The sequence below is a fragment of the Bubalus bubalis genome, chromosome X (genome assembly GCF_019923935.1).
Source record: "Bubalus bubalis isolate 160015118507 breed Murrah chromosome X, NDDB_SH_1, whole genome shotgun sequence".
Taxonomy (NCBI): domain Eukaryota; kingdom Metazoa; phylum Chordata; class Mammalia; order Artiodactyla; family Bovidae; genus Bubalus; species Bubalus bubalis.
The window spans coordinates 12,546,561-12,570,336 of record NC_059181.1 but is presented as its reverse complement, the minus strand read 5'-3'; the positions used below and the strand labels follow the sequence as shown (position 1 = coordinate 12,570,336).

The 23,776-nt window shown below is 37.4% G+C and overlaps 1 protein-coding gene and 1 non-coding gene across 6 annotated transcripts in view; one reads left to right on the top strand and one right to left on the bottom strand.

Annotated features, from left to right (window-relative positions):
* The window catches only part of CDKL5 (cyclin dependent kinase like 5), a 182,082-nt gene that overhangs the window by 111,334 nt on the left and 46,972 nt on the right, over positions 1-23,776 (bottom strand). For all 5 annotated transcript variants that reach the window (XM_025277318.3, XM_044937450.2, XM_044937452.2 and 2 more), the window contains 2 exons: positions 6,403-6,632; positions 3,885-3,919 (listed from right to left, as the gene is read on the bottom strand). In XM_025277318.3, the coding sequence (XP_025133103.1) occupies positions 3,885-3,919; positions 6,403-6,466 (99 nt within the window). In that variant the 5' untranslated portion in view covers positions 6,467-6,632. The remainder of the gene's footprint in view (positions 1-3,884; positions 3,920-6,402; positions 6,633-23,776) is intronic.
* On the top strand, positions 8,212-8,283 carry TRNAH-GUG. Its single transcript has one exon. It is a non-coding gene; the product is annotated as a tRNA-His (tRNA).

The window sequence follows — 23,776 nt, the reverse complement described above, 5'->3', positions numbered from 1 at the left end:
TCAGACGGTAAAGTGTCTACTTGCAGTGTGGGAGACCCGGGTTCGATCCCTGGGTCGGGAAGATCCCCTGGAGAAGGAAATGGCAACCCACTCCAGTACCCTTGCCTAGAAAATTCCATGGATGGAGGAGCCTGGTGGGCTACAGTCCATGGGGTCACAAAGAGTGGGACATGACTTAGCGACTTCACTTTCACTTTCTCTAATTTAAGTCAAGTTTATCATTTAATACTTACAGCCTGTACCCCAATACTGGATTATTCACAGCTTTTATAACTAGTTATTCAAGAGCATATACACCTACTACTTCAAAACAAACAAAAATTTCTCATAAGTCAACTTCAGCCATAGGAAATGAACTACATGAATCAGCACTTCCATGTCCTAGACTCGATTAGCATCAATCTCCAGCTCTCTCTGGGAGAAGGCAATGGCACCCCACTCCAGTACTTTTGCCTGGAAAATCCTGTGGACGGAGGAGCCTGGTAGGCTGCAGTCCAAGGGGTCACTAGAGTCGGACATGACTGAGCAACTTCACTTTCACTTTTCACTTTCATGTATTGGAGAAGGAAATGGCAACCTACTCCAGTGTCCTTGCCTGGAGAATCCCAGGGATGTGGAAGCCTGGTGGGCTGCCGTCTATGGGGTCGCACAGAATCAGACATGACTGAAGCGACTTAGCAGCAGTAGCAGCCAGCTCTCTCTATCCTCTCTCTTGCCTCAAGTTCTAATCACATCTCCCTATTTCAACTCCATTCCATTCTCCCCACTTTGTTATGAAGGTGACCTCCTGGGGCTTCTGTGAAGAAAAGTGTGCTCTAAAACATACCTCCCCTCTCTTGGGCACTTTAAAGCAGACACACAAATAAAAAGAAGATAAGCAATGCACATTTGTATGGTAAAGGTCCAAGTCAGAACTTTTTCCAAATGCAAGTAAAATCATAAATCCCCATAAACAGCTTAACAGTCATTGCTGCTGCTGCTGCTAAGTCGCTTCAGTCGTGTCCGACTCTGCGTGACCCCATAGACGGCAGCCCACGAGGCTCCCCTGTCCCTGGGATTCTCCAGGCAAGAACACTGGAGTGGGTTGCCATTGCCTTCTCCAATGCAGGAAAGTGAAAAGTGAAAGTGAAGTCACTGAGTCTTGTCTGACTCTTAGCGACCCCATGGACTGCGGCCCACCAGGCAAGAGTGCTGGAGTGGGGTGCCATAGCCTTCTCCGAACAGTCATTGCTAAGAGTGTTCATATAAAGATAACAGAAGCTGTCAAAAAGAGAGTACAATTACATTTTTCTTTTTTAATTGGGTAGCATTTATTTCAGTAAATTGAGAACTGATCTTTGGCCTGGAAAAGCCCAATATCATATTATGTTCACAAAAGACAAGATATATCTGTTTATAAACATGACCTCTAAATTTCTTGCAACAGAACACAGATTAAAACAGTGACTTTCTTTCATACTTGTTGAAATACACCATACACTAGAAATTATTTAACTATACATACAACCATAGCCAAGCTTCTCAAAAAGAGATCCAATTTATGCACAAGCAATCATACATACCTGTGTAAGTAATCACAACCAACCTGATTTATACATTTTAATAAGCATTTTATTAAAAATTTTGAAAGTATGGAAAACATATGGGCATGATCACTTTACACATAATAGGCACCAAACAGAGGTTTATATCCTTTTTTAAAAAACTATACCGTGAGATTTCATAGATATCCATTTGTTTGATCTGAAAGGGTAAATCTTATCAGAAGCATCAAATCTTCTATTTTTGGATAGTCGGGGAAAGATGTGAAAGACTGATTATAGCTGAAAAAAGGGTATACTATAACAAGTCTAATGATGAAACAACTGCAAATTCTAGAAATTACTCTGAGATAGACACTAATTTATGCTTCAAATTTTCCATCCAGTGGTATATTTTTTGGTGCATGAAAGGAAGAAAGAACAATACTCAGAAAGCTGGTCTATGAGTCCCTCATTTAGTGAGGGGCAGTAAAAAGAAGTATTTTTTTTTTTAAGATGCAATCTCATTTGCAGCAATCTCACATGTGTGTTTTTTTAAAAAAATATGCACTTCTTCTAACTCTTCAGACAGACCATAAGACATACAAGAGCAAGAAAAATATGGGTTATTCATCCTTAGAGCTCAAAATGCCCTGCACATGGACAAAGGAATCAGAGCTCACATTCAGAGGCGGTTTCCTAAGAGCAGTGACACTAGTTCTCATCCAGTCTCACTCTGAGTCCATCTTGCCAGCACTAATAGTGTGCATATGAGAACCAGGTCCAGTTAACAAGCATGTCTTAACAAATGAGTAAACTAGATGAAAGTATAGGGAGAAAGGTCACAGGAAGAAGGGCAACAACTGAGAGAAAATACTGTTGGAAGATGTGCCATTATGTATCAGAAATCCCTGGGTTTTAAAATTCAAGGAGTAAGACTAAGAACTGAAGCTTCCCTTGGCTATGTTGTATCAACAGAGCCACAGTATATAAAAAGGGGTATTATGTTCATGAAAGACTCAAATTTAATTTGGACACTAATAACCCTGAGTAGTATCTATCCAAGAATATTTTTAAAGCTTCCTAAATTTAACTCAACACACCTCCCTAAAAGCATAGCACTTCACTAGACAGCTTTCTATTTGTTTAATTTCAAACTGCAGTGATATTTCTTAATTAGAAATTTAAGGGGCTAAATTTATTTTGACTATATTTATTATTTTAAATTCTTAGTCATCCTGAATCAAGAGCCAATAGTATTCAAAAAATTTTTTTTAAGATTTACTGGCAGAGGTCTTAAGATAACTATTATCAACATAACATAAATCAAATACCCAATTTCAAGAATAGAAAATTCTTTGAATTGAAGAGATATGTGATGTAAAATCCAAAATGCATCAGTTGTCACGAAGCCTTAAATTCAAAATGTTAAGTAATATTCTGTACAGTAGGAAAGAAAAAGCAAACATAAAAATTATGTCATTTTTATGTGCGTTGTCACAGATTTGAGAGTTTAAATGGCTCAGACTAAACTGCTAAGCTCATCTCAAACATGAATCATATCACTATAAAATACCAAAAAAATTTAAACCTTGGTCTTAACAAATTATGCACAAAATAGTATGAGGCCAGATATTAACATTCAGACTAGCTATGCCATAATAGAAAAATATTTAACCTAATGTTTGAAATTGTTACAGCTTCAACACTTGCCAGGTTAAAGGCAGTCTCTTTAACACCAGGTTAAAGGTGTTGCTCAATACAGCAACACCTGTGTAAACTTGAAATAACCTCCCTGAATAACTGGTGATTATTAACCATAGTCAAATAATCTATATAATAAGATTCACTTCAAGGCTGTTCAAGAGTGACCAACAACAGCTAAGAGTCATAATCATACACTATTACTTCAAGCCCTATTTCATAACCAAACACCCATCCACCACCCTTCAAAATCTGGATTCTGACCCTATAAGCAATCTTAAATTATTGGTTCTACAAGACAAATATTGACTGCATGAAACTCCTCCTTGCTCTTAAGTTCTTGACATAAATTAAATCTGCCACTACTTTGATTTCTTCTCTACTACCTTTTCTCTCTTCCCATTAGGCAGCTTTCCATCTATATATAGGTCAGTTGAAAAAAATAGCACATGAGTATAAAGAACTAATGACTATCTAATCATGATAAAGCTTACCCAAAGTAGTCTCTTTTTTCAGGTTTCCATATTAATTCTTCTTTAAGTATCACCATCATCATAGACAGACATTTTTAATTATATGCCCACATGCACAGAATACTACATTAGTTTCAAAAATGTTAAACATACACAGATATTTTCTTTTTAAAAACCATGTACTTGCCTTATGCCTGCATTTAAGTACAACTCCATAGGCTCCTATAATAAAAAGAAGTGAACAATTAGGGACACGTATACAAAGTACAGCTCTTGGAGAAATCAAAGTTCTATTATATTTACAGTGGCTATCAAAATATGGAATAACAGTGATTCCTAAAATGACAATATTCTGCAGTGATAATGGAATGAGCCATATACAAAGAAAGCATGAATATTTATCATATACTTTTTATAAACCAAGAGTATTAGCAACTCATTTCCCCAACAAGCATGTACTTTTTAATGTTTCTCTTTTTAAGAAAAATTTTACTTCAGACGTTGAAAAATTTCTAGAGATGCAATTTGGACCTAATAACTTTAAGAGTAAATTAAAATTATCTCAAAAGATTCTAGGGAACTCAAAATTTAAGAGCTAATGGTTTCACAAGGGTAGGCTCAAGCATGGAGCCTATCAAATATGTTCTCTCTCCTACGAGACAATTAAATTCTCTTCTAGGATACTAGAATGTCTTCTCTGACTCGCAAAATAGTACAGGTCTCACGTCAGCATTCCAATTAATAACTAGTAGGAGTTGCTACATTTTTGCCATAAATACTAAGTTCAATGGCACCAGCATAAGTAGTCCAAGGATCTCTGACCATCTGTAGCTAAGCACTCCCACTTTATTTGGTATATTTCAAATGAGACACATCACTACCTTTTGGGTTACTTATCCTATTAATCAGCCAACAAACTATTTCCTTAAACCCAGAACACAGAGTTGACAGCAAGGAAATTGAGGCAAAAGTTATAATGTCAAAAAATCGAATTAGGAGAATCAAAATGTAATATACAATAACTGAAGTTGGTAGAAATGATTGACATTTACAGACAGGCAAAGCCTGTGTTTGCGTCTGAGAAGAGGACTTCAGGGAGATGAAATTGGAAAATGTGTCTGCAACAGAAACTGGGGAACCAGAATAAGTATCCTTCAACTGGTCAAGATGGATGAATCTTATTATCACAGTTAGGATGAAACCAGCCATTATAGCCATCCAATTCAACTCCACAATCACCAGGCAGTCATCCAATCCTCACTTAACTGCCCATGTTAGTTTTTCTACGGGGTGAAAATGCACTGTTTAGGCTGCAGGGATGTAGAGTTTGCTTAACAGCTTTTAATTTCCTTAATGTATATGTATTTCATAGCCAAGAAGCATCTGAGGTAGTTTACAAAGGAAAAAAAATAGCAATGATGGTTCTGACTACAACTTGAAACTAACATATTTTGATTTATATGTTAGTCTGGTATGTAGTTGTAGACCCTGAGGATGGGAAAGATTTAGGGCAGGAGGAGAAGGGGACGACAGAGGATGAAATGGTTGGATGGCATCATCAACTCAATGGACATGAGTCTGAGCAAACTCTGGGAGATGGTGAAGGACAGGGAAGCCTGGCATGCTGCAGTCCAGAGGGTTACAAAGAGTCAGACATGACTGAGCAACTGAAAAACAACAATAACAACTGGTAGTTGTAGTTAATCTAAGCTAATCCCTGAGAAGAGGATCACCTATAGGCATACTAAGAAAAAGGTCATGATACAGAAAAACTTAGGCCCAGAATCTGAAACATTCCAACTTTGTTACATCCAAGGAGCTGACCTTCTCCAGTGAGTATTTTTACAGCATAAGTCTATGTAACATTTTTGAAAAACAGTAATAAATCAGGTATTATAAAATTAATAGTAAATAAGACATTGAGAATGAATTTTATCTACATAGTGAATACCAATGAAAAAGACAAAAAGGAGCTAAGTGAAGAAAGGATTCTTTTTTGTCTTCAAACTTCAGACCTTGAAGCAAATACGTAATGATTACACAATATTTTAATTGTTTCTACTTATTTGAAAAGGATTTAACAACTTAATATTAAAATCCAGAACAACTATGCTGTTGACATACGTAAATTGTAAAACTTCTTTTGAAATTCAAACTATACTTGAAAATTCTGAAATACCAATACTTTTGTAACATTGCTTTAAAGATATAAAGAAATCATAATTATAATAACTTATACTGTTAAAAGAATCATTTATCAAAATCTCCATAAAGTTATCTTTAAGAGCAAAAATTACAAAAAAAGGAAAAATTAGTAAGATTTATAAAAAAACAAATTACCATATTTTATCTAATTGATGATGTCATTGATTATAAATATTATTTTCTGTACTACTAGGAAAGAAAAAGTTCTGCCAATTAAACCATGACATGCTACTGATTGTAACATATATCCTGATTTCAGAGATGTTAAAATATGACCAAATCATGAGGCTCAGAATTTATAAAACGTGGTTTGTCATTCTCATTGACAAACAGAAGTCATTTATTCATTTATTTCTCATGCATTAAGTAAAATTTAACTTATATAAATTTTGAGTTAGTCAAAATAAGCCTAGCTGACATAATAGAATTTGAATTAATAACTTTTTTGGTGGTAGATATAATTGCACATTGGTCAAAACCTCAAAGAATGTTAAACTTACCTTCACCTACAACCCCAAGGATCTCAAATTTATTCATCACATTACCAATGTTAGGAATCTTCATGAAGACAAACTCCTCTTTAGATGTAAGCCACAGAACATGGCATCAAAAAAGAACTTCTAAGAAAGTTGTACAGTAAGTAGAACAAAAAATGTCCGAAGGAAGAAATATTCACAGGTTGGCAGGAACTTTCACATATTTGTCCTAATGTGAATTATTAAATGATTTCCTGAAAGAACAAACACAATTAAAAGTCATAAATTTTATTTCTCAGTACTCTAATAACCTATCCAAATCTTTTTGTACAGTTCTTTTAAAACCATGTTGTTTTATATGCTACTACTAACAATAATAGGAGGGAAGTACCCAAAATGAAACACAGTCAAAAAAATGTACTTAACTATATTTGAAATGAATACTCTAACTACACTGAACAAGCCCGGGCAGGGAAAAGAATTAACCCCAGGCAACTTTTGAAAGGGATTCCCAGGTGGCTTAGTGGTAAAGAATACACTGCCAAAGCAGGAGATGTGAGTTCGATTCCTGGGTTGGGAAGATCCCCTGGAGGAGGAAATGGCAATCCACTCCAGTATTCTTGCCAGAATTCCATGGACAGAGGCTTCTGGTGGACTACAGTCCATGGGGTCCCAGACTCAGACATTACTGAGTGAGTGAGCACACACACACAATTTCTGAAAACAGTATTTTAACTACATACTTTCCTTGAGTTAAAGAAATATAAACAAATATTATACCCAGTTATTTTTTACAGAGATATGAAACTTCTTTATGTATATTCTAGAATTAAGCAAATAAGTAAACATACTGTGGATAATGTGGGTTTCGTCTCATTCTCATAAAAGGAAGTTACAAATATGAAAATTGGGAAAGCTTGGAATTAAGAGTTAATCATGTAAGGTCAGTTATTAATATAGAGAGATAAAGAAATAGATATAAATGCGTACATAAATTACATATACACATGCTATGCTATGCTATGCTATGCTAAGTCACTTCAGTCGTGTCCGACTCTGTGCGACCCCATAGACGGCAGCCCACCAGGCTCCCCCGTCCCTGGGATTCTCCAGGCAAGAACACTGGAGTGGGTACATATACACATACATTCTTCCAAAAGGGTAAAACATGAATCTAACCATAGGCAGCAACAGACAAGCCCAAACTGAGGAATATTCTACTCAATAACTGGCCTGTATTCTTTAAAAATGTCTATGTCATGAAACATAAGAAACGACTAAGCAACTGTTCCAGAAAAGAAGACTGAGAGTCATGATAACTAAATATAATGCATGATCTTGGACTGGATGCTAGACAAGAAAAAAATTTTTTTGCTATAAAGCGTAAATGATAAAATTTAAAAGTCTATAGATTAGATAGTGAAGTGAAAGTTGCTCAGTCGTGTCCGACTCTTTGCGACCCCATGGACTATTTCCATGGAATTCTCCAGGCCAGAATACTGCAGTGGGTAGCCTTTCCCTTCTGCAGGGGATCTTTCCAACCCAGGGATGGAAGCCAGGTCTCCCACATTGCAGGCGAATTCTTTACCAGCTGAGCCACAAGGGAAGCCCACAGATTAGATAATATTGTATCAATTATAATTTTTTTTGACAATAGTAAGGTGGTTACATAAAACAATCCTCTTAAGAAATGACAAGATGAGTGGTGATCCAAAGGTACAAATTTCTGGTTATAAAATGAGCAAGTCCTAGGGATGCAATGTACAACATGGTGACTATAGTTAATAATACTCTACTGTATATTTGAAAGTGGCTAAGAGTAAATCTTGGGCTTCCCTGGTGGCTCAGAGGGTAAAGCATCTGCCTGTGATGCAGAAGACCCAGGTTCAATCCCTGGGTTGGAAAGATCCCCTGGAGAAGGAAATGGCAACCCACTCCAGTATTCTTGTCTGGAGAATCCAATGGACAGAGGAGCCTAGTGGCCTACAGTCCATGGGGTCACAAAGAGTCAGACACGACTGAGCGACTACACTAAGAGTAAATCTTAAGTGCTCTTCACAAGAAAGAATACATAACTATGTGTGGTGATGGACGGTAAGCAGACTTATGTGATCATTTTGTAATATATACAAATATGAAATCATTGTGTTGTACACTTGGAACCAATGTTATATGTCAATTAAATTTTGATAAAATAAATAAGGCACAGCCTAAATCTCTAGAACAGTCTAATAAAAAGTTTAATAGAAAAAAATAAAAGGAGAATATCAAAGTTCTTAGAGATAATTTGCAAGTTAAACCAATTCAGAAAAAAAATATGTATGTAGATATAGAGAAAGAGAAACAGAAAGAATGATAAAGTAAATATTATAAAATGTTTACATTTGGGGGATCTGGATCAAGACTCCATGAAACAGGAAATTCTTTATATGATCTTTACAACTTTAAATCTGAAATTATTTTGAAATTTTTTTTGCTTAAAAAAAAAACTATACTATCTTTAAGAAGAACAGTTGTATCAACATAAAGTATTGGTTTAAAAGGAAGAAATTTTCTTTGCTGCTTATGAAATCTGAAACTTAATACATTTGAGTACCCTATGTGATATAAAGTACTGACACAAAAAGTGGCTGTTTTATATCCTAATGGTAGGAATGTAAGTCTAAAGAGAAATATGTCCATAATTAAATGCCTTTTAAATGTTCATATCTTGATAAAAGTATCTGAAAAAACCTACAATATCATTCTTAAATGTGGAATATTTAGATATAGCCCCTTTAAAAATTAAGAACATGAAAAGAAATTCTGCTATTAATACTTATTAACATTACTATTAAACATTATCCTGGTGGGTCCCAGACAGCTCAGTAAGTAAAAAAATAAATAAATAAAGGAATAAACTATATAGGACTGGAAAGAGAAAACCAGATTTTACAGATATTATTGTTTATATAGAAAATGCAAAGGAATCTAAAAATTATCAGAATTATAAGTGTTAACGAGGCTAAATATAAACTCAGTATACAAATATAAACTGTATTTGTTGATACATCAAAAAGAAACAGAAAATGTAATTTTTAAAAATCATCTTTACAACAAAAAAGACACTTAGGACTTAACAAAAATGATACTTAAGACCTCTATTCAATATACATATGTATACATATATGTGTATATACATATATACATATGTATACATGTATATACACATACATATATACATGTGTATATATATACACACATATACATGAGCATATATATATCACATATATGTGTGTACTTGTGTGTATATATATGTAAAATTTATTCAAACTCATTAAAGATGACCTAGATCAATGAAGTTTTTCCAATTTTAAGGCTAAAGGATATCAATTATCTCTATATTAATCTATACAGGCAATGCAATTTCAATCAGAATCCCAAGAGAGTTTTCTGAGGAATTACAGTAAGCTCATTCTAAAATATATATGGAAGCGCAGAATTCCAAGTACAGCCAACACTCTTCCAAATAAGAAAAATAAGAAGGCTCAGCCTTGAGAGGAGGATCTGGCAAGATACTCTCTACCAAATATACTGAGAATTAGAACTGAGCTATAAAAATTAAGACAGGGTGGCCTTGGCAGAGAGAGACAAAATAGCCAGTGGAACTGACATGAGAGCTTGGAAGTAGGCCACACTTTAACATCCCTATAGGCCACACTCACCTCTATGTTACTTCTCTGCTCAAAATCCTCCGGTGGCCTCCCATATCATTAAGAGTAAAAGTCAAAGGCCACATAAGCCATCAGGTCTTAATCTCCTCTCCTCTGATGTCATCTCTGACTCTTCTTCCCCTTGATTGTTCCACTCTAGTCACATTGACCTCCTTCCAGCTCAATACATAACAAAGTCACAGTGGTCCCTAATGCTAAATATTTGTCACTCTAACACTTTAGATCAGATTTTTTATTGTCTGACTTTTCATTCAATATTTACCAAAATCGTTTTTGAAAAAAGGCAAGAAAAAGCAAACACAACACTTATTTTAGAAAACAACTTTAATTCAATGGAATCACACATTTTTAAAGGATGACTGTGACATTTAGAGAAAATGATGTCACAATTTCAAATATTTTCAAGAAATAAACATTTGTTCTATTCATTTATTTATTAAACAAAAAAACTACTGACTGCCTAACATGATTCAGAGAAAGAGTAAATAAGACATGAGACAGTTGTGAACAAGATAGGCAAAATCCTTGCCCTCATGGTGCTTCACATTTTACTGAGGGAGGAAAAAATGCAAGATTATCATCAGATAATGATACATGTTATGAAAGGAGAAACAAGGAGCGATTACTCAAAGAGCCCCCTCTACAAAGGTGACATTTGAAGTGGAATATCACTAACAGGAAGGAGCCAACATATGAAGATCTAAGTCAGTCACTTTCCAGGTAAAAGATGTGCAGAGTGTTTCTGAGAATGAATCATTCTTTTCTATGGCTGATTTGGAAGAACACCCAGGAAACAATAAATATTCCCCTCTCTGTCAAGAATGGTACAGCTCATTTTAAAGGAAACTAGGGATAAAAATTAAGTCATTCCTATTAAGAAGACTCAGCACCCACAAAAGTTCTATATGTTAAGTATATATAAAGAACATTTGGTCCCATCTATTCTCTACGCAAATCAAGTAATGTAAACCCTGAGAATCAGAATTTAAATGTGTGAGTAAATATGTAACACAGGTGTCAAGAACAGTCTTTTAACTACCAGTTTTCAAATTTATCCACATGTTCAAGCTGGATTTAGAAAAGGCAGAGGAACCAGAGATCAAATTGGCAATATTTGCTGGATCATAGAAAAAGCAAGAGAGTTCCAGAAAAACATCTACTTCTGCTTTATTGACTATGCCAAAGCCTTTGACTGTGTGGATCACAACAAACTGTGGAAAATTCTTAAAGAGATGGGAATACCCGACCACCTGACCTGCCTCCTGAGAAATCTGTATGCAGGTCAAGAAGAAACAGTTAGAACTGGACATGGAATGACAGACTGGTTCCAAATTGGGAAAGGAGTACATCAAGACTGTATATTGTCACCTTGCTTATTTAACTTCTATACAGAGTATATCATGCAAAATGCCAGAGTGGATGAAGGACAAGCTGGAATCAAGATTGCTGGGAGAAATATCAATAACCTCAGATATGCAGATGACACCACCCTTATGGCAGAAAGCAAAGAACTAACGAGCCTCTTAATGAAAGTGAAAGAGAAGAGTGAAAAAGTTGGCTTAAAGCTCAACATTCAGAAAATGAAGATCATGGCATCCAGTCCCATCACTTCATAACAAATAGATGGGGAAACAATGGAAACAGTGAGAAACTTTATTTTCTTGGGCTCCAAAATCACTGCAGATGGTGACTGCAGCCATGAAATTAAAAGACACTTGCTCCTTGGAAGAAAAGCTATGACCAACCTAGACAGCATATTAAAAAGCAGAGACATTACTTTACCAACAAAGGTCCATCTAGTCAAAGCTATGGTTTTTCCCGTAGTCACATATGGATGTGAGAGTTGGACTATAAAGAAAGCTGAGCGCCAAAGAATTGATGCTTTTGAACTGTGGTGTTGGAGAAGACTCTTGAGAGTCCCTTGGACTGCAAGGAAATCCAACCAGTCCATTCTAAGGGAAATCAGTCCTGAATATTCACTGGAAGGCCTGATGCTGAAGCTGAAACCCCAATGTTTTGGCCACCTGATGCGAAGAACTAACTCAATGGAAAAGACTCTGATGCTGGAAAAGACTGAAGGCGGGAGGAGAAGGGGACCACAGAGGATGAGATGGTTGAGTGGCATCACCAACTCGATGGACACGAGTTTGAGTAAGCTCCAGGAGTTGGTGATGGACAGGGAAGCCTGGCATGCTGCAGTCCATGGGGTAACAAAGAGTCGGACACGACTGAGCAACTGAACTGAACTGAATTCAAATTGAGGGAAAAACTTAAAGCCAAATTGGATTTAACTACAATTTTATATGAATAATACTGATTAATTTTTCAAGGCCTTAAAAACTCAGACACTTCAGCTTCAAGTAACTAAATAACTTGGATGAATGTCCCTTTGAGAACAAATACAAATGCTGGAGGGAGTATTTCTAAAGAACAGCGTAAAAATCCCCAAGACTGAAGGTTATGAAGAATTACCTGGCTGATATCAAGGCAAAGGAATAGAACTCAGCGAGGTAATCCAAATCACCCAAAACAATTTTAGCTCACAGACACTTGAAGGAAGATTCAGAAAAATAGGGAGAAAAACAGGCTTGCTCTTGAAACTCATAATCCAGGGGCAAGAAGGTCAAAGGTAAAAGTGTTTCAAAAGAAGAAAGTACAATAAGCATCACTCACTTGAAGCTGAAACCCCAAGAGCTATACTCTTAGGATAAAGGAAACCAGAAAGAAATCAGTCCCAGAACAAACCTGAATGATAGCTTTATGTCACTTGAGTGACCTAAATAAACCTCTAAGTGTCCCTTGGATTGAGGTGGTCCCACATTCAGATGGTTAGTGCCCACAGTTATCTGGTTGAAAGGGGAAGCAGCAGGTGGTAGGTGCAGGGTGTGGGGGGAGTTGGCAGGAGGGTAAAAAGAACACAGCCATCATAATATTGCTACAGGTAATTTCTTGTTTAGCTTATGCAATACATAATCAAAGATAACAAGATACACATAACATTAACAAGAACAGAAATGACCAAAACAGAAAATGCCCCAGAAAAATTTATAATATCAGGATTATCAGACCTAGATTATGAGACAACTATAGAGTTGAATGAATAAAAACCCAAGGGTTGAACATTTTGACAGAACTGGGAGGTCCACAACATAGAAGAACAAACTGGGAAAAGAAATTAGAATTCCAGAACTGGAAAACAGAATACTACTAAGGGAACTCAACACAGACAGCATAAAAAGTATACATAATACTTTCATTTTTAAAACTTAAACAAATGAAAAGAACTGTAGAATATCTTTCTTCCCCCAAGCATACACAGAACATTTATAAAAACTGATAATGTGCTAGGCTGAAGTGCAATTCAAAGCAAATTACAAGGATTTAGTCCGAGGATGTTCTCTCTCCACAATGCAAGTATGCAACAAATTAGTCACAAAAGAAATAATTAAGAAATATTCATATGTTTGCTCAGACAGTAAAGAATCCACCTGAAATGCAGGAGACCCAGATTCAATCCCTGAGTCCAGAAAATCCCCTGGGGAAGGTAATGGCTACCCACTCCAGTATTCTTGCCTGGAGAAGACCATGGATAGAGGAGCCTGGCAGGCTACAGGGGGTAAAGTTTCAGAGTCAGATATGACGGAGTGACTAACACTTTCACTTTTCATTCATATGTTTAGAAATCAATAAATAACATTCTTAAAGTAATTCATGTCAAAGAAGAAATCATAATAAACATTTAAAAATAAAAATACAAATTCATGAGAAATTAAAACAATGCTTAGGGAGGTAATCAAAAGCCTTATAAATGCATATATCACAAAATATAAAAAAATAAACTAAGAATCAATCTCAAGATGTTGTTTTTTTTTTTAAGAACAGTAAAATAAATCCAAAGAAAATATAAAGAAAGAAATAAGGGCAGAAGTTCATGAAATAGAAAACACACAAAAATAGAGAGATCAAAAAGAGCTGGATCTCAGAAATTAACTTTGTAAGTGCTGCTGCTGCTGCTGCAGCTAAGTCGCTTCAGTCGTGTCCGACTCTGTGCAACCCCACAGACAGCAGCCCACCAGGCTCCCCCGTCCCTGGGATTCTCCAGGCAAGAACACTGGAGTGGGTTGCCACTTCCTTCTCCAATGCGTGTAAGTGAAAAGTGAAAGTGAAGTCGCTCAGTTGTGTCCGACTCTTAGCAACCCCATGGACTACAGCTACCAGGCTCCTCTGTCCATGGGATTCTCCAGGCAAGAGTACTGGAGTGGGGTGCCATCGGCTTCTCCGAACTTTGTAACTAATCAAGGACAAATGAGAACTCAGCCCCGGTCAACACACTAAACTCTAGCTTTATATCAGTATTACCTTAAGCAGAGAACCCAGCCATACCATCCCAGTCTTCTGATCTACTGAACTGTGAGGTAATATACGGGTTCTGTTTTAAGCAACTAAGCTTGTAGTGTTGTTGCTGTTGTTAAGTCAGTCTGTCCAACTCTTTGCAACCCCGTGGACTGCAGCACACCAGGCTCCCCTGTCCTTCACTATCTCTTAGTTTCCTCAAATTCATGTCCATTGAGTTGGTTATGCTATCTAACCATCTCATCCTCTGCCACCCCCTTCCCCTTTTGCCCTCAATCTTTCCCAGCATCAGGGTCTTTTCCAGTGAGTGGGCTCTTCACATCAGGTGGCCAAAGGATTGGAGCTTCAGCTTTAGCATCAGTCCTTCCAGTGAATATTCATGGTTGATTTCCTTTAGGATGGACTGGTTTGACTCCTTGCAGTGCAAAGGCCTCTCAAGAGTCTTCTCTAACACTAAAGTTCAAAAGCATCAACTCTTCGGCACTCAGCCTTTCTTATGGGCCAGCTCTTACATCTGTACATGACTACAGAAAAACCATAGGTTTAACTATATGGACCTCTGTCGTCAAAGTGATCTGTCTGCTTTTTAATACTGTCTAGGTTTGTCATAGCTTTCCTTCCAAGGAGCAAGTGTCTTCTTATTTCATGGCAGCAGTCACTGTCCCCAGTGATTTTGGAGCCCAAGTAAATAAAATCTGTCATTTCTTCTACTTTTCCCCTTCTATTTACCATGAAGTGATGGGACTGCATGCCATGATCTTAGATTTTTGAATGCTGAGTTTTAAGCCAGCTTTTTCACTCTTCTCTTTCACCTGTATCAAGAGGCTCTTTAGTTCTTCCTTGCTTTCTGCCATTAGAGTGGCATCATCTCTATATCCGAGGTTGTTGATATTTCTCAGAGCAATCTTGATTTCCTTTATACATAGTTTTATAATAGGTAAAGCTGAATTACAAACTATATTGGCTAGATATATAAGTGGTAAATCTATTAAAAAAATAAGTAATCAAGAAAGTGTTTCTTTTAAAAATGAGGATATTAATTAGCTCCAGGGAGGAGTTGAGATTGATAACATAAGAGGGCTTTCTGGGACACTGGTAATATTCTATTTCTTGACTTGAGTGATAGCTAAATATACATTAGAGTGTAAATTTGTTTTACCTACTTCTGTGTTGTATTTCACAATAAAACAAGGTTTTAACAAGTCAAAAATAATTCTGATAATGACATCATACATAGTTTCATGGCATTTATATGGAGGCAAAAGATAATTTTTATCAAACATAGAGCATTTCAATATTACATCAATCAAAAAAAAAGTTTAATTGAACTATCTCTCTCCAGACTCCATATGATCCCATGTGTCTAGTGTTGGGTATCAACAGCAAAACCCAAAACTCCCAGTGACAGATAATCTGGATGATGACCACACTCCAAAATCATGCCAGATGAGGAGCTGGTGAGGAAACTGGACAAGATACGCCTCAATGAGAGATGATTGGCATCCCAATGTGTGAAAACCCTTTAAAAAAGAGGGAATCAAGCAGGTGACTTGGGTTATTTCAGGGGGAATAACTAAGATCAGTGGTAGTAAAGTGGTAAAAAGCAGACATATCAGTGCAGTAGTGATTTGGACAATGATGAACCATTGATGGTTATTCATTCTATAAATATCTGTCAGACACCTACACTGGGCCAGCCCAGCAGAGATGCTTCAGGAGACAAACACAGCCCCTGCTCCCATGGAGACACTAAGGAAGACAGACAATAAACAAACAAATTTGATCATTCCAGATAGTGACAATTATTATGAAGGAAAGAAAACAGTCATATGGTAGAGAGTTTTGGAGATTGAAAGGGGCAGGGGGGTGGGCAGGTAGATAAGGTAGTCTGGGAAAGGCCTATATGGGGAGGTGAAATTTCACTGAAATCTGCTTAATGTCAAGAAGCAAGTCATGGGAACAGGGATGTGAGAAGAGCGTTCAAGGCAATACAGAGTCCTGAAGTGATGTGAAGTCACTCAGTCATGCCTGACTCTTTGCTTCTCCACGGACGTAGCCTGCCAGGCTCCTCTGTCCATGGGATTTCCCAGGCAAGAATACTGGAGTGGGTTGCCATTTCCTTCTCCGGGGGATCTTCCTGACCCAGGAATCGAACCCAGGTCTCCGGCATTGTAGGCAGACGCTTTACCGTCTGAGCCACCAGGGAAGTCACAGAGTCTTAGAGAGCTTGATAAATTCAAGAAACAGAGAAGCTCTGTAGTCCAAAGCACAGAAGACTGGCAGGGGACCTGCAGGGGGCAGGAAGAGGTCACTGGAAGCAGTTTAGCCTGGCCATGCTAGAGAAGAGTCATGTACAAGAGTCATGTACTAAATTAGATGTCCTCTAAGGTCCCTTCCAATAAAAAGATTGTAAGAATCTCTCAAAAATTGTTTGAGCTTTTCATTACTATTAATTTTGTAAATAACAGAATGATTTTTTTTTAATTTTACATAATTGTATTAGTTTTGCCAAACATCAAAATGAATCCGCCACAGGTATACATGTGTACAGATTGATTTTTAAAGTGTATTTGTCTTTAGCTCAGTTGGTAAAGAACCTGCCTGCAAGGCAAGAGACCCGGGTTCAATTCCTGTGTTGGGAAGATCCCCTGGAGAAGGAACTGGCAACCCACTCCAGTATTCTTGCCTGGGAAATCCCATGGACAGAGAAGCCTGGCAGGATACAGTCCATGGGGTAGCAAAGTTGGACACAACTAAGTGACTAAACCCCCATCTTGAACTAAGAAATACACCTAAAATTAAGCAATCTTGTCTCTGCATTGGCAAGTATGTACCTACAAGAACTGAGAGAAATGTAAGGCTTATAATTTATTTCATATATTACTAGTATTGAATTTAAGGGCTGCTTGAGCCTTAAATGTTTCCTTTGTTGCTGAAATTATAATCTTCATCTCAATGGGTCTTTTCTTCTTCAGAAAGAAAGTACAAAATCAGATGAATCATGAGTTTTGTTTTCATTTCTGGCATTGTTTTTATACATACAAATGAGAGAATCATTTTGTCACTGAAATTGGACAGGAATGGATGTGGTACACAACAAAACTTCTGCTATAATAAGAGAGTTCAAATGGTTTGAAATTTGAAACTCATGATCCATGTATGGAAAGAAATCATTTCCGTGGAAAGCACACCCTTATGAAAAAGCATCCTACTCTCTTACAGAGAATTCTCCATATTGACTATAGGTAAATAGATAATGCACTCCTACTTAGTTTTCTTCCTAAATAGGACCATCTGACACAATTAATAGGATCTTCATTTTACTTTATTCCTCCAATAGTGAAGAGTAATCTGATCTATCAATCCATTCTCTGTAATTCAGTTCTCATAATTAAATCAAACTGATATTTGACTATCATGAGCAATATACACACGGTTTAATAGAATAAAAATTTCCAATTGTGAAACATGTATCTTGCCTCCCCTTTACCCTTAGGGTCTTTCCACAAGTTAGGGAATCCAGTGCCAAGTCAATGTATCTCTTACCCAGTTACCTGATATTTCTCCTAGTACTGCCAAACCTGTTAAACTCCCAGCCCTTCCTGAGAATCTGAGGACCTCAAGGTTCAGATTTTAAAAAAAGAACTAAACTGGGATCAGAGAAATTCGGAGTTCACACTAACATTGTACTGTTTAAGAAACACTATTGGTTTAAAAGGTTTTGAAAGCCCTTGCATGAAAATGTATCAATTTTAACATGGTTTTTATGGGGTAACTTGTTCTGATCTCTAAATTTTAAACAACTGAATTTAGAACAAACTTACAGAAGTTGAGAACCATTTTACTGTGTTGATGTGGATCAGAAAATGTGGTCTGTTCTTGTCCTCTACTACTATAATCATGCAAAATGCCAGGCTGGATGAATCACAAGCTGGAATCAAGACTGCCAGGAGAAATATCAACAACTTCAGATATGCAGATGATACCACTCTAATGGCAGAAAACAAAGAGGAACTAAAGAGACTCTTGATGAAGGTAAAAGAGGAGAGTGAAAAAGCTGGCTTAAAATTCAACATTCAAAAAACTAAGATCATGGCATCTGGTCCCATCACTTAATGACAAAGAGAAGGGGAAAAAGTGGTAACAGTGACAGATTTTATTTTCTTGAGCTCCAAAAGCACTGTGGATGGTGACTGCAGCCATGAAATTAAGACACTTGCTCCTTGGAAGGAAAGCTATGACAAACCTAGACAGTGTTTTAAAAAGCAGAGACATCACTTGGTTGACAAAGCACCATATAAGCCAAAGCTATGGTTTTACTGTAGTCATGTACGGATGTGAAAGTTGGACCATAAAAATGTCTGAACACTGAAGAACTGGTGCTTTGGAATTGCAGTGCTGGAGAAGCCTCTTGTGGAGAAGGCAAGGGCAACCCACTCCAGTACTCTTGCCCGGATAATCCCATGGGCAGAGGAGCCTGGTAGGCTGCAGTCCTTGGGGTCACGAAGAGTCAGACACGACTGAGCGACTTCACTTTCACTTTTCACTTTCATGCATTGGAGAAGAAAATGGCAACCCACTCCAGTGTTATTGCCTGGAGAATCCCAAGGACGGGGGAGCCTGGTGGGCTGCCGTCTATGGGGTCACACAGAGTCAGACACGACTGAAGCGACTTAGCAGCAGCAGCAGCAGCAGCCTCTTGAGAGTCCCTTGGACTGTAAGATCAAACCAGTCAATCCTAAAGGAAATCAACTCTGAATATTCATTGGAAGGACTGATGCTGAAGCTGAAGCTCCAATCCTTTCGCCACTTGATTGGAAGAGCAGACTCACTGGAAAAGATCCTGATGCTGGCAAAGACTGAGGGCAAAAGGAGAAGGGGGCGGCAGAGGACAATTTGGTTAGATAGCATCACTGACCCAATGGACATAAATTCAAGCAAACTGGGAGAGACAGTGAAGGACAGGGGAGCCTGGTGTGCTGTAGTCCATGGGGTTGCAGAGTCAGACATGACTGAGCAACTGGAAAACAATCCCCCCCAAAATTAAAAACAAACCAACCAAAAACCCCTCACCAACCAAACTGACAAAACACACTCTCTTTCCCAGATGGAAAAAAAAAAAAAAGAGAGAGAAGGAACTGAAAGCCAAAACCATTGAAGAATACCTATGGACTTTAAAAGAATTCACGACCATTGGCCTAGGTACATTTCATATCTGAAATGCTTTAAGACTTTGGAGTTCAGACTGTGAACCTCAGTGGTCTTGGGAAAGCCACAGGGAAAAAAAGAGAACAAAGACTGACCTAGAACAAATATAGTCATATTTTTTCAGAAAGGGTAAATCAATATATTCTTCAAACTCCAAAGCTGAGAACTTAAAAGTAAGCAATCATTCAATATGTCTTGAGAGTTAACTATATGTCAGGCACAATGACAAACACTGAGAACATATTGGTAAAGAAAATAAGCAAAACCCTTTATTTCAGGGAGTTTATCAAAGAATCACACAGTAAGTGTAAATTGCAAATATAAGTGCTATGAAAAAGACATATAAGCTCTACAAGGGCTTGTACAAGTTTTTCTACCTAATTATGGAGGGTTGGCTTTTCCAAAGAAAAGTTTCAGTGAGCCGAGATCGCCAGGACAATCAGACATAAACTTACAGAGGAGGGATGATTTATGCAAAAATCCCAACTGAGGAAGGAACATGGCAGACAGAAAAGATAGCAAGGGTGGGGTGGTTAATAACCCAGTACAAGGTGAGGCTGGAAAAAGAGCAAGTAGTTTAAGTAGTTTTCTTTATCATGAGATGGAGTCACTGGAGGGTTTTGAACAAGAATGGGAGGTGGGTTTGGGGGTAGAATGACAATCAGATGATTTTCATTTTGGAAAGATCACACAAGCTACAGAGTAGAGAAAGGCTCTGTGCCTCAAAAGGGAGCTATCAATTTGGGGCTATAACAACTAGGGAGCCACTGCAACCACCCAGGTGAAAGGATAAAGGTGGGATGGACTATAAATAGGTACCCATGAAGCGAGATGGATAGATTCAGGATATATTTGGATAGGAAGCCAATACAGCTGGGAATGGATTAGAGAGGGGAAGTGAGGGAAAAAGAAATCAAAGATAACTTCTTGGTTTGGCACTTGGGCTCTGAGTAGATGAAGGCTGTTGCTTCTTGATATGAGGAAAACTAGAAGAGGAGCAGGTTAAGGGAAGGGAAGAAATTCAAGATTCCATTTTAGGCATGTTAAGTTTGAGTTTACATATCCATAAAATGAAAAAGGCAAAAATCAAAGGGAAAAGAGAAATTTAAAAATGAGGAAAAGAATCTGCAACTTATGCCACAAAAAGGTAAAACACATAACACATAAAAGGTATAACACATAAAAGGAACCTATTGCTCGATAAGAGGGGCAATAAGCCCAATTTTTTAAATGGGCAAAGTGATATGAACATATAGTTCCAGAAGAGGAAACACAAATGCCTCTTAAACATATCTAAAGTTACTTGACTTTAGATATAATAAAAACTGAAGATTCAAACTATATTGAGATATAATTTTTTAGGTTAGCAAAGACCAAAACTAATATACCATGTTGATGAGAGCATGAGGGAATTAAGCTTGCTCATATATTGCTGGTGGGAATGTATATATACTGATACAATTTTTTGGAAACCATTTGATATCTTTCAAAAGTAAAAACAAATACATTCTAATGACACAGAAATTATATTTCTAGGAATTTATCCTCAGAAAACAGATACACATATACATGATAAAGATATTTTATTCACTGCTGCATTGTGTGTAAAAGCAGTAAGAATGGAAACGACCTAAATATCAAGAGAGGCCTGGTGAAATGAACTATGGTACATCCATTCAGTTATTTTAAGCTAGATGGAAGTTAAATACTCTAATACAGCATTTCACAAATTTGATTTTTCTCAATTTATTTTTCAATAAATCAAAATTATGCTTAAAATTCTATTCTAATTAAATACCACTTATATCTGTTTTGTACATTCTTTTTATACATGATATATTTGAAAAAGGAGGTTTATGGATGTGAGAGTTGGACTGTGAAGAAAGCTGAGCACCGAAGAATTGATGCTTTTGAACTGTTGTGTTGGAGAAGACTCTTGAGAGTCCCTTGGACTGCAAGGAGATCCAACCAGTCCATCCTAAAGGAGATCAGTCCTGGGTGTTCATTGGAAGGACTGATGCCAAAGCTGAAACTCCAATACTTTGGCCACCTCATGCAAACAGTTGACTCATTGGAAAAGACCCTGATGCTGGGAGGGATTGGAGGCAGGAGAAGGGAACAACAGAGGATGAGATGGCATCACTGACTCGATGGACATGAGTTTGGGTAAACTCCGGGAGTTGGTGATGGACAGGGAGGCCTGGCGTGCTGCGATTCATGGAGTAGCAAAGAGTTGGACGCGACTGAATGACTGAACTGATTCCTATTTTTGGAAATTTGAAATATCTACTAATTGAAAAAGATAAAAGTACATGGCAGAGTTTATTAGTCCTGAAGACATCAAATACTTTCAAACACTGTCAATAATCTGGAAAATTCACAAAGGTTGCTTCCAGGCTAAACAATGTTATTGCTGTCACAGACTGATGTTATCAATTCTCCAGATTCATGGTAGGCTGAAAATTTACATCAGAAAGATTCTAAATCCTGGGTGTCTCTCACCAAGCCAAAGTATCAGCTTTATGGTTGACCTTGCTGCTGCTGCTGCTAAGTCACTTCAGTCGTGTCCAACTCTGTGCGATCCCATGGACTGCAGCCTACCAGGCTCCTCCATCCATGAGACTTTCCAGGCAAGAGTACTGGAGTGGGGTGCCATTGCCTTCTCCGATGGTTGACCTTTACAACTTTCATTTCCTCAGTTAAAAAATAAGGATCCTCTGTTGGAACTTCCACAATTTCATTTCTAAACACTCAGAACCTCTGAAACTGAAAATGAGTGTGAAAATTCTCAACGAATAACCATCAATTCATAAAGGACCAGTATAAAATATATATATCCTATCTTCTCTCTTTTCATTTTGGCTCCAAATCACTTACCAAGGTAAGTTACAAGAGTAATTGAGTAAAATCATTTTAGAACTAGAGAAGGAATGCAGTGATTACCTTTCAAGCCTATTAGGAAGAACTACAAAACCAGAATAAGTGGAATACTGCTGACCAAACATCTGGTGATTAAGCTATTCCTAGGAGGGTCACTTATTTTAAAGGGAAAAAACAAATAGTAACAAAGACTAGACAGCAGCAACTTTGCAAGGCATGAAGAGGAAGTCTGGGATATTTTCCAAATGGGTTGGGAGGAAGTTATTTTTATTTACAGAGATATTTGTGTCCTATTTAAAATACAGAAGGAACTAAAAAAAAAAAATCAAGCTTAAAAGCTTGCACTTCCCCAGCTGTTTGTCCTGATAACTTTACAAGGATAAGTAACATCACTTTGGCCAAACAAATAACAGTCAAAATTACAAGCAATTTTATCAAGGCCATTAATTGATGAATGCATTCAATTAAGTTCAAGAGACTGGAACACATGACTAATAAATAATAAAAAAATTAATATGTTAGAAGAAAAAGAAGGTTCATTCCCTCAAGGACATTATTATTTAAACAAAACAAGATATGGTTAAGAGGACTCTTGAATTACAGCACTCCCACGTACTAATTTAATAATAAGCTGAGCAGTCTCTTAAAGTTTTGGTTGGTTTCCATTTGTAAACTGAAGTTAAGTCACCCTGACACCAAATATGTGGCACCTTTCCAACACCAAATCTCTAATACCTGGGCATGCTACAATCGAACACTAACTGCCCAGAGTTAATTAACATCAGACTCCATAGGTTTAACAGTTCAGTCCCACAAATTTCTGTCACTGTAGATGCCAGTCACAAGTACCTGGTCCCCAGGCCATCTGCACCTCTGTCCTACTTAGCTAAAAGAATTTGGAGGTTCCCACAAACCATTCCTCAGGTTTGATAATTCTCTAGAATGACTCAGAACTCAAGAAATGCTTTATTTAAACCATTACTTGATTATTATAGAGGATATAACTCAGGAACAGCCAAATTGAAGAGATGCAAAGGGGGTTACAGGGGTGGAGGGAAGAGAGGCAAAGCTTCCATGCCCTCGTAGGGTATAGCACCTTCCCAGCACTTCAATGTGTTCACCAACCCAGAAGCTCCCCAAAGCCTGTTGTTCAAGAGGTTTTTCATGGTGGTTTTATTATGTAGGCACAACTGATTCAATCACTGGCCACTGGCAATTGAACTCAATCTCTGGCCCCCTCTTTT